This window comes from Nylanderia fulva, unplaced genomic scaffold, assembly GCF_048542155.1.
Source record: "Nylanderia fulva isolate GAGA-0341 unplaced genomic scaffold, ASM4854215v1 Scaffold30, whole genome shotgun sequence".
Lineage (NCBI taxonomy): Eukaryota > Metazoa > Arthropoda > Insecta > Hymenoptera > Formicidae > Nylanderia > Nylanderia fulva.
The window spans coordinates 2,158,071-2,172,528 of NW_028190369.1; the positions used below are offsets into that span (position 1 = coordinate 2,158,071).

Below are 14,458 nucleotides of genomic sequence, written 5' to 3' on the forward strand. Positions count from 1 at the left end.
TGAAATATATTCAACTTGTTATGTTCTAGCATTCATGCTGTGCTACACCCAGGACGACACTAACACTGAAGGTAATCATGTCTCTCTCTCTCTCTGTCTCTCTTTCTCTTTCTATATCATCTCTCTTCGTTTCCACTCGATTTATTTACCTATCTATTACCCTGTTTCTCTCTCTTTCTCTTTTCTTCTCTTTTTTCTTTCTTTTTATACATTCATATCTTTTTCCTATTTTTCCTCACACCGAAGAGATCGTATTGCCTGGGTCAGCTACAAGATAATGAATTTCGGTCACGAGATTGTTTCACGATTATGTGCATGGAAAGATTTAATTAATATTACATATAAAAATTACATTACATTATTATTGTGAATAGCAATTCACATTGTCTCATATAATATCATCTAATAAATGCGCTCGGATATATTAATTTATATAATAGGGAATGTAAAATTAAGCATAATTTACGGATCTAATTTTCGTTAAAACGATTATATACAGAGACTTATAAACACATAATGATGAAACGTTCTGACCGGAAAATCACGATGTATTCTCTAGGGGTCCACCGTTTCATTCTTGCGAGATAATCAATCACGCTTGCGTTCATTCAACAATGATAATTCAGATATCAAATGTCAGCCTTTATATACAATATATATACGTCGCCATGGGCAACATAGCATCGCAACATCTATTGTTTTGCTCCGATGGTAGCATATACAAGATGAAAAGGTCAACTCGAGGTTTTTAATAGTAATGATGTAATTCCTACAATTAAAGCATATATGCATTTCTCAATTTTTTTTCAACCCTTAAGAATACACGGTAGACATAAAACAGTCAAATTCTATTAAAACAGAATTGCACGAAAATAATTGACAATGTAATAGAATGATAAAATATAAGATATATAATTAGAAAATTATTTTTTTTTAAGAAATTAAAAAATCAAATAAATTATTTTTCGTACACAAAAAAAGACATCTATAAACCTTATAAATTTGAAGTGAAACCTGTGTGAATCTGAAAGCTGCCAATATGATTTCGAGTCGACTGGAAATGCTGGCCGATCACTGAGAACTTGCGGCGAATTCATTATTGTTCATCCGCGAAACTTGGCGCTTAAAGTCACTTATTGTTAGATCTCACTCTAGGATCTTAATTATCCGAATGCTCTTCCTCGCAGCCGCGTCTTCGCCGTCCATCACTCGCCTCTCATTCACATTACGTAAAATGCCCTTCTCTTATTCATTCAAGGTTTGTCTTGCGCTACAGGGAGTAAAGAAATTTTGTATCGCGTTCAGCTGCCGTATATGGAGGAACTCACGTTAGTTTATCTGGAAATGGAGGGCGATGAGCCCAATGACGAGCTTAGTAAGTCGTAGCCGAGAGCAAATGTGTGAATCGGAGTGTGAGCGCATCGCTTACACACAACCGATTTTTTCTTATATTTATTTATTTAGATTTTTTTTTCTTATTAGGAAACTAACGCAGACAGTTGTAACCCCCCATCGACGGGCGATTGTCCCGAGAAAGATATTCGGATGAATAACCATGTGATTTTGTAATCCCGGGTGTGTCAGCGCTCTAACGATCTTTGATATCGACCTAGAAATCTTTCGATCCATTCCCATTAACGCTTCTATTGTCATTCGAATTGAATGCGGACCAAGGTCGCGGGATTCATTTAAGCGCGGCTGCAAATTACATGAGATTAATATAACTTGATACTCGAGTGATGGAACGGAAAGAGATAACGTTTTCATTTCCTTGTATCGTCCTTTCATTTTATTTTAATTAATTTTAATTTTATATACGACGTGTAAGACTTTGTCTGCCGTTGCCACATATTTCTACAACATTATTTGTTTCTTCGCGATGATAAAAAAAATCCAAGCGCAATACAATTCTCTTCGTTTAAGATACCAATCGAGAAACGTCTATCTCGTCTCTTCGGCAGACGTTAATTTCCCGGATCTTTTCTTCGCGTTAAATTACTGAGGAAACGTGCTCCGCGCTTCGCTCGCAATTGAGACAGCCGCGCGACGTGCTTCCACGACCTGTTTTCTCGTGTATTTTTTTTTTGTTCTCTCAATCGTAGAGCCCCGTAGACATTAACAGCAGCAGATGCAATTAGAGAGCGCGCAAATAGACGAAGAAATCGCGTCGCTTACTTCTTGTCGTCGCCGGAAAACAGGCGGCAGTGTCTCTTCCTCACGTTCGGAGCGCAAAAGTTCCGGACACGTATTCGATTATCGGGATTGAAATCCGAGAGGAAGTAGCGACGATGACACTTTGCGCTCGCATTAATATCAAGTGCGTGCATATAGCGGGACAGCTCTATATAAGTATATCGATTTACAGATATAGAGATCTCTTCCCCTTCTCTCTATCAATGTAGGTACTAGTGTACATAGTCGCTAGACACGTTTACTAACACCATTTTTTATACATCCTGATTATATCCCTGGATCGCTTAGATTTTCTAGTCATTAGGAAATTTAGCTTGCTCCCCGCTTATTCAATTTGATTTCCCGGACGTTGAAAGCATGCATCATCGTGAATCGTCCGACGAGAGAAACGTGTATATACCTTGTGTACTTGTCCGAAAAACGCCGATGGAGCAAGAGAGAGAGCCGGGACTACTTGAAACAGTTTTGGGAGGTTGACATTTCAGAGAATTGATATCTGTCAACCGGGCTCGGAGATTGTTTCAAGTGGATCCCCCAATGTGCTCTCTCCCTCTGTACATATATATATATATATATATATATATATATATATATATATATATATATATATATGATATTGTCCCGCGTCCGTTTGTTTTTCATAGAAGTGTCGATTAATCAATGACATCACGAGGGATCATCGTAGAGAGCTTTGTCTTTCGGGATCGGTTGAAGGACCGCGCTGGAATCTTGTTTGTCTTCGGGACAAGAGTGTTGCTTTTTTCCTGTCGTTGAGAGTGGACAAACCCTGTGTGTGTATATCTCCCGTCGAAGGTTTGAAGGAATGCGAGATTTGCTAACAATGAAAAGAGAGGAGCCTCTCATCTTCCCAAAGGGGAAGGAAGTGGAGGTCAGGAGGATGACATATGTCGTGTATGTACGATGTTTGATTAAAACATTACAGGCAGCGAAGAGAACGTGCTGTCATACGAAGCCGTGCAACAGCTGACGATACAGTACACTCGTCCTGTGATCGTTCTCGGACCGCTCAAGGATCGCATCAACGACGATCTCATCTCGGAGTTCCCTGATAAATTCGGCAGTTGTGTACCACGTGAGTGTCTCTCATCCGATATTTCAATAATTTTTATCAGTAATGGTGGTTGTCATACACGATGACTTGTTTAGCAACATATGTAACGAGACAAAAAACTGACTTTATATATGTATTATCTTGACATTGTTAATAACCGTCTTTAATGTTTAATATTACAATTCAATTTATAATTAAAATATTTGTATTGCGCTGAAGAAGGCTTGAAATGTCAGCCGAAACGTTCGCATAAATGTTTATTTCTTATGTATTTATTATTTCGTTTAAATGAATTTTATTAATATCATCTGTATCAACTGTATTATGTTTAATAGCTCTTATAGCCCTTCTTTGTTTACAATTGTTAAATTTAACAGAGCTAATTACTATTTTTATTAAATAATTTTGTTACGCGCAGAATTATGCCGAATTTTTGATCGATCTGTTTGCCTACAGATACAACAAGGAGTAGAAGAGAATACGAAGTGGACGGACGAGATTATCACTTTGTAGCCTCGAGGGAACAAATGGAGAGAGATATACAGAATCATTTGTTTATAGAGGCCGGACAGTATAACGACAATCTTTACGGAACGTCCGTGGCATCTGTGAGAGAAGTTGCCGAAAAAGTACGTACAACGTTTTGTTGATACCAAATTTTAATTTGTAATTTCTCATCGTGAAAAATATACATAATATTATACAATTTACCATCTTTTCCAGGGCAAACACTGCATTCTTGATGTGAGTGGAAATGCTATCAAGAGGTTACAAGTAGCCCAACTCTATCCCATTGCCATCTTTATCAAACCGAAATCGATCGAATCTGTCATGTGAGTTTAATATAATTCGATCGATATCTAATATGAAAATTTCATTATTATCTGTTTCAATTAAAATATCGATTTTTATAATTTTGCAGGGAGATGAACAAGAGGATGACCGAGGAGCAAGCAAAGAAAACGTACGAACGCGCTCTGAAAATGGAACAAGAATTTGGTGAATACTTTACTGGTACGTCTCGTTTTTAAACTCTTAATTAATCTTTCAATTTATAAAAAAAAGCTCTTTCGTATACTATAAGCGATGTTAAGCAACTAACGATCGAAATAATAATTTATATTAAAATCAAGTAAAATCTAATATTCGATCCCATTAACCGAATCGTTGTACTTTCGCAGCCGTCGTCCAAGGAGACACTCCCGAAGAGATCTATGTAAAAGTGAAGGAAGTGATTTCCGAGCAATCAGGACCGAACATCTGGGTTCCATGCAGGGACCAACAACTGTGACGTCCTGCCCCCCACGCTCAGCATGGGCCCAACGCCTGGACCCTGCCACCGAGGCGGCAAGCTTAATTATTCACGATAAATACGATTGAGTAACGCTCTAACGCCGCCCTTTTCCCGTGCCTCCCTCTCTCCCTCCCGTAATCCCATCAATTATTCATGTAGCACAAGGTCCCTACTTAAGGCGCGCAACGCGACGTATTTAAGTCGAGAAAATACTTAAGGGTACGATCCTTCATGATATCATCCTGACCACTTTGCCCGCGAAAAAAATTGATAAATCTAAAGTCAGGCTGGTGACACGTGTGATTTATTATTCTCCCCTTAGTTCGAAATCTAGTGGAAAATTGTCGAGCGCAACGAGGGAACTGGACTACTCTCGTATGTGCTCGTATCGTGTTTGAATTTTATCGCGACTGATGTCTCCGATGAAAAAGAAAGTAACGGAGAGAAATTCGCAATTTTTATCATATGACCATCGATTATTTGTGTGTAATCGTCTTTAATTTTAGTAATTAACCTCGCAAACTAGAGGCATTGTACAATTGCTCGGAGAAACTTATGACGTGTACGTCGAGATCGAATGAGCAGGCAACTCGGAAGGGTTTCTTCGAATCGGAGAACTCGACCGAAGTGATCGCGTATTCGATCGTATCTTATTCTCGAGCACGGTATTTTTTAATGTACTTAAGCGCAGTTTTTAACGCGCCAGGAACTCGTCGAGTTTACTTGGCGAATTCGATGAAACAGGAGAAACGCGGCTAGGAGAGAAAAAACTTATAGCCCCAGCGACGTTATGTATGTGTTAACGCGAACTTCACGATTATAAAAGAAACACAGAAAAAAATGCAGAAAAAAAGAGAAAAGAAACCTCACAGGACAAATCTTTAGCTGTTAGATACACACATAGCGATATATAATGTTTTGTACAGCTAGATAACTAAGCCAGTAACTGGGTTATGTGCAACATTATATTTGCGACATGGGCGATGCGAAAAAACGAGAAAAAAAGAGAGAAGGAGCAAAAAACACTATTGTAATTTAAAAATATCACTACTAAATTATTACTATATGATAGTAGGTATGTGTATTATTGTAAATACATATTATACTCGCGTATATAATGTCGAAACGGAGAGACGTAGCAGACGGAGGTAAGGGATCGAAGAAAGTAAGAAAAAAAGAGAGAGAGAGAGAGAGAGAGAGAGAGAGAGAGAGAGAGAGAGAGAGAGAGAGAGAGAGAGAGGAAGAAGCACACATTGGCGGCTTTTTCTTCATACGCAGCTCAGCTACGCGATATCATTCAATATCCTAAGGAAGTGATGAATTTCACGCCCATTAGTCGCGTTCTCGTAAAAAAAATTTTCGGCGTGAGCGTAGGTTTATGCCGCTCCTTTGTATCTTAAGGTATAGTTCTTTGCATCGGATCAATCGCTGAGCGAATGTGAGAGATTAAACTTGCACGAGTTATCAGCGGATCGATGCAATTGGCAAAAAGACAGAGAAGGAGAAGATAGAAAATCAATGATGTACTTATATGATGTGTCGCGGGAGAATTATATAAAAGGCGTAAACGGATGAAGCTGCGGCTTTCGGTCAGGTTCCATCAGGTGGGCCTAATACCGAAAATTGATTTTCCCAATAAGCGGAGATTTTTTATCTGTGAATTTGCGTTTAGAATAAGCGACTCTCGATAATAAAATCTCTCGCTTGGCCTTCATTCGTTCATCGGGCTATGAGCTCGCAATCGCGTGCACTATCGATGCTTTGTCCGCTTGCTTCTTCCGTTTCCCTAGCATTAATCGCGCGAAAAGATATAATAATATAGGGTTTTCCCGATGGAAACGATGCGAACCGGATATCGAATTGTTGCAACACGAGGTGTCATTACGACAATTTAATTGTAATATAGCTATTGTCGTTGATACACAGAGATATGCGAGTCGCGATCATAGAGATTACGACGACGATGATATAATGATAACAATGATGGCATATAATGATGATTGCCCGGAATAGAGCCGTTCTTTTTTTCTCCCTTATTTCGTAGTAAACATTTGAACTCGCGAGGACCGATAATATCGCGCAGATATACGCTTTCGGGCTATTTTTTCCTACCGCGAGTCCTAGACTATTATCATTAAGCGCGCATCACAATACGAGATAGAGCGAGATACGGAGCGACGAGCTTCGGCTTGTGCCTGAAGGACAGAAGGCCTGGCTTCGTTAAGTTGTCGAGTAATGTCTGTCTCGATGTAAAAGACCGTATATAAAGAGAATAATTACTGCAGACACCTATTATACACCTCTATAGTCTATTTAATAATATTACTTATTGAATTGTCAATCTCATGTTCACCTTGTTTCATCGTTTTTAAATAGTTAATAAACGTTTTACCAATTTTACTACCGTCATCTGTGCATCTTTGACCCCTTCCTGCTCTTCCTAAAATATATTTTAATGATATTATATAAATAATTGTTGTTACGATGGTTGACAGATATTCAAAGTAAAAGAAAGCAATTTAGAATATTGCGAATCTATTTTAAGAGCTAAAACTGAATAATTTTGTAACTTTCGTTATTATATACAGAAGTAAAAATTTAATGTAAAACTTGCAAAGTTTGGAAATTTTTTAAAAATCTTACATTTTTAATATAGTTTTATGCTAGAAATAATTGGGAATCGCAGAAGAATGTAAAAACGTTTCGGTAAAAATACTTGTTTTTATTACATCGATAGGATATAACTCATTGTTATCAGCGAAAAAAAAAATCACAAATATTTTTTCATTAAAAAGTCATTCGTCGAGTCGGTTGAACGACTCGCTTATTAACGACTACGGCAATGACAATAATAACGATAATTCCTTTTTACACGAATCACAGTAAGACTCTAATTTGTTCGTCAACGTTGTCTCGAACTAAACCTCTGAAATAAAATATATATTTGTATATATATATTTATACTTTTATATTTATATATTTACTCATCTTCATATATATATATATATATATATATATATATATACTTATATTCATTATATAACTTCTGTTTCTTTATCCGCATAAAAGCAGCAGCATTTTAACACATTTAGAAGTTTTTTTTGAATATATAAATTACAAGAGGGACGATAGGAGAGAGAGAGAGAGGCGTTGTGTGAATGTTACACGACTAAGAAAATGTACATTCATCATTAACTACTATGTATATATAGTACAATAAAAAAGCGTGTAGTCGTAGATAATAGTAATGAATAATAGTAGTAGTAGTAGTAATAGTAGTAGTAATAATAATAGTAATGAATAATAATAGTAATAGAGTAATAGCGATATTCGCGGTAGTGATAGTAGCAGTAGTAATAATAGTAATAGTTCTGGTAATCGCAACGTGAAATGTATATACATACTTTATCATGTTACACAACGTGACTATTTCGGTTAATGCTTTACATTATACACAAATAATATATACGCTAATATAAACAAATGATCTACATCTTACATTTCAACTACTTAAGAATAAAAGATACATAATATGTACAATACGTACACAATTGTTTTCTATCGTTCTGTTAGAGAGAAAAGTAACTCTTTCGCATTTCGCACTCTCCTCTTATATCTCCATTTTTTCGTTTTTGTGGTTCTCTTTACTGAAAATATGTTAGTATATATGTATTTACAATTATGGTAGTATACCTGCGCCTCTCTATTCATTCATGTCAGCTAAATAAAATTATAAGAAGCCGCCTGATCGCATTCCGCGACGTTACATCGTATTAACATTAATTAGTATCACTCGATATTACAATTATATTAATTCGATATTACAATTAATCGTTCTCTTGCGCAACGAGCAATTTTTTCAGCTAACTACTGTATACATACACAAACACACACACATAAGATGTGCTGCGCTTTATATACGAATACGTCGCCTGTGATCGGTATATCATCAAGTTATTTTCAAGAATACACGTGGATTTTTCCCTGAGACTGATTATAACGATTGAAACCTTTGTGCTACGCGGCGCCAAAAAAAGGCGTATTATGATATATCTTAAGCATTACAAACCGAACTATTCTGCCTTCTCCTTTCTTCTTCGCATCTCGTCCCGTAACGTCCGCATACTTTATTATGTCCGTTTTCTCCTGAAGAATCAACGCACAGGAACATCACGAGACGGTAAGTACAATTGATCGAACTGGTTCTGTCAAGATTTAAAATAACTCGCTTCCCTCACTTCAAATACGCCTTTCTAAATTGCTTCGATCGAACACAGCGTCGTTTCGGTGATCGGAACTCGCTATCTTATCTCTCTTTACAAATTGTCTCCGAATTTTCCGATTAATCACGATAAAAAATATGTGACTTTCTTATTATTAAATATCTTCAATTTGAGCCTTCTCGCGATTTTATTATACTTTGCATCCTCTCTTGCACATGAGTATTATTTTACAAGAAATTCTTTCTTTCATTTTAGAGTTATTTTCTTAGCGAGTATCTGGAATCGCCGATACGATGCATTAACATTATCCCCACACATCGCGAAAACAGAAGACAAAATGTAAAAAAAAAAAATTATTGCACAGTGAGCGTTGCTCGACGACATTCGGCCAAGAGAGGTATAAACTCTCGAAATAATTTTTTATATATTCTCTACACTTCTAGAAACAATGTGTGATCAATGCACTTAGCCAATTAACAAAACGAAAAACGTTATTTCGCGAATTGCACTTCCCACGTCATTGAATTGAGCCATTAATACCTGCAATTCATCTTTCATTCAAACTATAATTAATTGCTATACTGGAAGCTATATGAAAACGAATAGCTCCTTATAAAAATTGAAAATTAAAATCTTTGTATGTCATCTACACATACACATATGTATATATATGTATATATATATATATATATATATATATATATATATATATATATACACATACACACACACACACACACACATATACATAAAAGAAAAACAAGATATGCACTTTTACGTGTGACAATTCAACATGCTTCCTGAATGAATAAAATATTAATTCTGAATTCAATAAATTGCAAATTAATTAAATTTTTCAAGCACCTATTTCCCATCGTCAGTTAACACATTTCATAAATATAACGTACGGCATAATATACACTCTTTCCACAATATAAAGTAAAACAAAAATGAGACTACGATGTGGTAACATAATCATCTGCGAGAATTATTTCGATTATATTACGCCCTTAATGTTCCTCGTAATCTAACGACGCGTTCTGTTGTAGCTCAAAGAGAAAAACTAACAACGAACGTGTGTTCTGATTTCACGAATCTCAGGATGAAATCATCCCTTAAAAAAAAGAGAACTTCCTAAAGCCATGTGCGAGATAAAAATATATCTGGTACGATAGCTATGTGTATTTTTTCGCACTCCTAAGATAAATTACTATTATTTAATTACATTATATCGCGTTATTTTATACTATTACTATTCCGCGAGACTCTCTCTTGGTTCGACATTCGAAAAAAAGCTCTCACGAAAGAGACTTTTTTTCATTTGCCTGTTGTCGTCATCACTTAAAGAACCATTTCTCTTCTTTCTTTATTCGCCTAAAAGCGTTACGTTAACAAACCTCTGATTATTTCAATTCTGATTAATCAGTCCTTAAGAGAATTAATAAAATATCCTCGTTTTATGGATATTCGTATATTTTACGTATATCCCAATTAAATACTGCTATATAATGTCACAGGTAGCTGTTTCCGTTACTGTCTCCATACTCTTAGCTGCGTTAATTAGATACTAAATCGTCCCATTTATTATATTTGCAATGAATTATTATATGTTTCAAAATTTTTGATTGCGCATCGTACTTCCGGCCTAATAACCGATCACCTTTCTTTATACCGTGCGAAAGACATTAACAGGACAGATAAACAAATTCATTAGTTTACACTTAAATCCAGGAACGGAACCATTATGTCCCTTGTTACTTTACTCACGAACTTCATTTCACTATAATATTGTACATTAGAAAATACTGATCGACAAGAGAAAATCAATTATCAGTATCGATCAGTTCAAAACATAAGACAAACAGAAAATTGTCAAACTGATCTTCATTATTGTAAGATTCTTGCGACGTGTTGCAGGAACTTGCTGTTCTTCTTCTTATAATACATCTAAGTTCTTTACTTTCTGCTCTTTGTAACACATTCAAGTAAACGGCCCTCGATTCATGATTTTCACAATTGTCGTCAAGTTTGAATATATCATTAGCTACCGAATCAACCATTGGAATTTTTATTACGCGTCTCTTGTCTCTTTTTCTGACGTTTTACGATAGTAGTTGTGGTGCTACCTTTGCCTTCGATTTTCTTCTGATGTTCCTTGGTTAGAATCGAAGTCGATGGTTTCGATATCTGGGGAGATGACTGCCCCAGAGATGCCTCCTGTCACCTGAGACTAATCAACACTTTTTCCACGTTTAGCAGAGACTTGACTTTATCGTTGTACTTGATGAGCGTGACTTTGGAGCCGCGCACGTTAATTCTTTCGCCGCCACTCAGCAGGTGACAACAACGCGTCTGCTCCAGGAAATCTGGCAGCTTCAGCTCGCGCATGACATCGCGATGCGCAATTGCAGATGGCCCGGAGTGCGCCTTCGGATTGATCTGACGTAGAAGAGCCTCGCGACTCTTTATTCGCAAAATCGCCATGAGATCTTGAAGCAGCACCCATTTGTCGGGATCGTTGTTCAGAGTGAAGAGGACAGGTAGGTTGATATCGCTTACTTCCATTTCGACATCGTTTAGCTCAACTGATTCGGGACTGTCCGATGGAACGTCGTCCAGTGGATTGTAGCCCGTCTCTTCCGGATCTGAAAACATTCATAAAAAATTAATAAAATGCATCTGGAATATATATGTGTGATATTTATGAAATTTCTTAGAATTTCCAAATAAAAACTTATGTCAACCATTACACACCTAAAACAGAAGCTGGACCAACGAATGACCATGGTACAGTGACGCGACCTTGGATATCAGCCAAGTGCTGTTCTAGAATAGCGTTAGCTTCGGTGTCGACGGCCAACATCAACGGCGTTTGTCCGGAGTAGGTAGCCAATAATGGATCAGCACCATACGACAGCAACAACCGTACAAGCTCCGTAGCACCATTCTCCGCTGCTTCGTGAAGCGGTCTAATAATGCGAGAAGACATATATATATATATATATATATATATATATATATATATATATATATATATATATATATATATATATATATATATATATCACTTTCTATCCGATCAATAAACCATCTATATCCGTTTCTCGAGTTACACATTGACCCAACTCAAAAGTGATACTTATGAAAATGTAATTTTGACGGAAATATATTACCTGATACCACCGTTAGCACTCTCGCTGACGTTTGCACCGTAAGCCAACAAGAGTTTCGCGATCTCCAGATGACCTTTGGAACACGCTTCGTGAAGCGGCGTGTATCCCGCATTGTCTTTGGGACTCGGTGCACTATTGAGCTTCTCCAGACAATAAGCAGTCACGTCCTATAGCGGAATACAGGCAGATTATAGATTGTTATTTGCACGAATTATTGGTCAAATCCGACTGCGTGACGTAGCATCGTGCGATTGTCATCTTACCGTGTAACCAAGGCGGGCAGCGCGATGTAATATAGTTTCTCCGACGCCTTTCTTGATAACCCACGTCCTGATTTCAGATTGAATATCGGCCACACATTCCGGACTTGGTTTGTTAGCTTGGCTTTGCTGTAAGATATTGCGTTTTGATTATTGTAAACATAACTTATAATAAGAAATTTTAAAAATTAAGATAAAACAAATAGGAGATATGAAATACATAAAGAAATCTTATACATACTCTTTTCCTTTCTTTCGGCAATGCCTCGTCCTTCTTTAATGGTTTCTTCTTCTTGCGTATGTAGTCAAATCCAGAGCGGAATTTCCGTCGACCAGGTCGGAGTTTAAGCTTCTTTTTGTTACGCATATCCAAATCATTCTTGTCATCTTCGTCATTATTCTCTTCCTCCCTAACGTCATTCGTCTCTTCCTGTTCCATCTCAGTCTTGATGCGATATAATTTTTTATTCGCGAGCGACTTAAGCAAATCTTTCCGCCTCTCGGCGGTGAGCAGGCGACGTTTCGAGTTCGCGATCGCCTTGTGGCTTCGTAATATACCGGCGTTTCTCAAACGAGAGACCACTTTCTGCTTCAACGTTCGTGCTTTGCCCAACACGTTTTCTGGTGTTTCGTTCTGCGAATCATCGTCTTGCGACGTATCGTCGTGATTTTGCATCGGCGGAGCTGACGCGGGTCTATCCTCGCCGAATACCTCGCGAATAGTCGCCTCCTTCTTCAAGACCTTCGTCTCTGTTCTTGTTCTGCTCTTCAACACCATAGTGGAAAATTCATTGGGCAGCGTATGGTTGTTCTTAAACGCGTCGCGGAAATTATTGACCGTCTCTTTGCGGAAATAACCGAGAAGGACGGAGTTGGTGACTTTAATCGGATTTTTATTATTCTTCGAGATCTTATTTTTAGAGTTCTTCGAGGTCTCAGACGAGGTAAGAGACGCGAGACCCGGCGTCGGCAAAAGTTCTGGTTCGTTGCTGCTCTTATTAAGAATTTTACCACCCTTCGAATTCTGCTTCTTCTTCGAGTCCTTCTGACCACCACCACTTCCGACTTTTTGCGCGAGAACATCGACGATGGAATTGTTCTCCGATCGGAAATGTTTTGTCATGGTCTTCGGAGGGCAAGAAACGGTGGTTGACGAAGTTGCCTCCTCGTCATCGATTTTGCTACCAAGCCCAGTGATGCTGAAGCTATAATTGGATTCCATGTCACTGTCTATCAGCCTCTTGTTACGACTAAGACACACGTCGGAACTATCCATCGAAACGGACAGTGCCGGCGAACCGGGATCCAAATCCGGCAATGACGTGGACAGGCGATGAAAGCGCGACGGCTTCGACACTGTTATTAACCTAGGTGGCATTCTCAAAGACTTTTTATACACGTAGACCTCTTCTTCCCATCCGGGCCTAAAGTCACTACCATCGCCAAACAACGGTTTTGGTTTCGCTTTTTGAGAGGTTCCACCACCTTTGGGAGGCGTGGACATTTTGGACTCTTTCTCTGGCTTCGCTTTATGGGGAGTAGTATCCCTCGAACGAAGTTTCATACCTTCGGACACGTTAACTGAAGATCGTTTTCTGGCTCGAAGTCTGTCAGCTACCGAAGAACCATGGAACTCAGTAGTACTACCATCGCTATCCTCGCTCGAGGATTCACTGCCGCTGGAGGATTCGAGCTTGATCCTACTGCCGCGACGAATCTGTCTCCTTCGGCATATTTCTTCCTCGTCGCAATCACTATCCTCTTTCTTCACCTCTACCTTTTTTCTCTTAATTAACGGTACTTCATCCGAATCGTCACTCGAGTGTTTCTCGTCCTCCTTCAATCCAGGTTCCGTCTTGATCTTGATATCTTTAAGGATCAAACTTTTATCATCCTCATTCGTTTCTAGCAACTTCTTAACATCTTCGGACTTGCAAGATTGCGACGCATTGGTATCCGATTCCTTGTCACTGTCGTTAGCTGCTTCCTCGAGCTTTGACGTCGTGGTACCGCTCACCTTTTTTCTGCGTCCGCGTTTCTTCACGGCGTCACCAGTGCGTAATTGTTCCATAAACTTATCACAAGCAGTAGTCCAAAATGGATCCATCTCGTTGATTTTGTCATTTTCCTGCAAACAATGATTGCATTCATAAAATTAAAAAATCAATGTTATTTATATCAAATTTAAAAATACCCCCTTCCTTCTCTTGTATTAGTCATGCGAATAATTTTGTTCATCTTTC

At 38.0% G+C, this 14,458-nt stretch overlaps 2 protein-coding genes across 12 annotated transcripts in view; one reads left to right on the plus strand and one right to left on the minus strand.

Moving 5' to 3' along the window:
• Nucleotides 1-6,959, plus strand: part of dlg1 (MAGUK family member discs large 1) — a 339,004-nt gene extending 332,045 nt beyond the window's left edge. For 5 of the 9 annotated variants that reach the window (XM_085484643.1, XM_085484642.1, XM_085484645.1 and 2 more), the window contains 7 exons: nt 30-71; nt 1,259-1,375; nt 3,137-3,286; nt 3,722-3,894; nt 3,989-4,098; nt 4,188-4,279; nt 4,447-6,959. In XM_085484643.1, coding sequence (XP_085340769.1) covers nt 30-71; nt 1,259-1,375; nt 3,137-3,286; nt 3,722-3,894; nt 3,989-4,098; nt 4,188-4,279; nt 4,447-4,556 — 794 coding nt within the window. In that variant the 3' untranslated portion in view covers nt 4,557-6,959. The remainder of the gene's footprint in view (nt 1-29; nt 72-1,258; nt 1,376-3,136; nt 3,287-3,721; nt 3,895-3,988; nt 4,099-4,187; nt 4,280-4,446) is intronic. The other 4 variants (XM_085484647.1, XM_085484649.1, XM_085484650.1 and 1 more) reach the window with 2 other exon arrangements.
• A 301-nt stretch (nt 6,960-7,260) lies between these two features.
• Nucleotides 7,261-14,458, minus strand: part of LOC114930527 (uncharacterized) — a 186,659-nt gene continuing 179,461 nt past the window's right edge. For all 3 annotated transcript variants that reach the window (XM_085484641.1, XM_029302310.2, XM_029302309.2), the window contains 5 exons: nt 12,457-14,343; nt 12,219-12,344; nt 11,956-12,122; nt 11,537-11,751; nt 7,261-11,427 (listed from right to left, as the gene is read on the minus strand). In XM_085484641.1, coding sequence (XP_085340767.1) covers nt 11,003-11,427; nt 11,537-11,751; nt 11,956-12,122; nt 12,219-12,344; nt 12,457-14,343 — 2,820 coding nt within the window. In that variant the 3' untranslated portion in view covers nt 7,261-11,002. The remainder of the gene's footprint in view (nt 11,428-11,536; nt 11,752-11,955; nt 12,123-12,218; nt 12,345-12,456; nt 14,344-14,458) is intronic.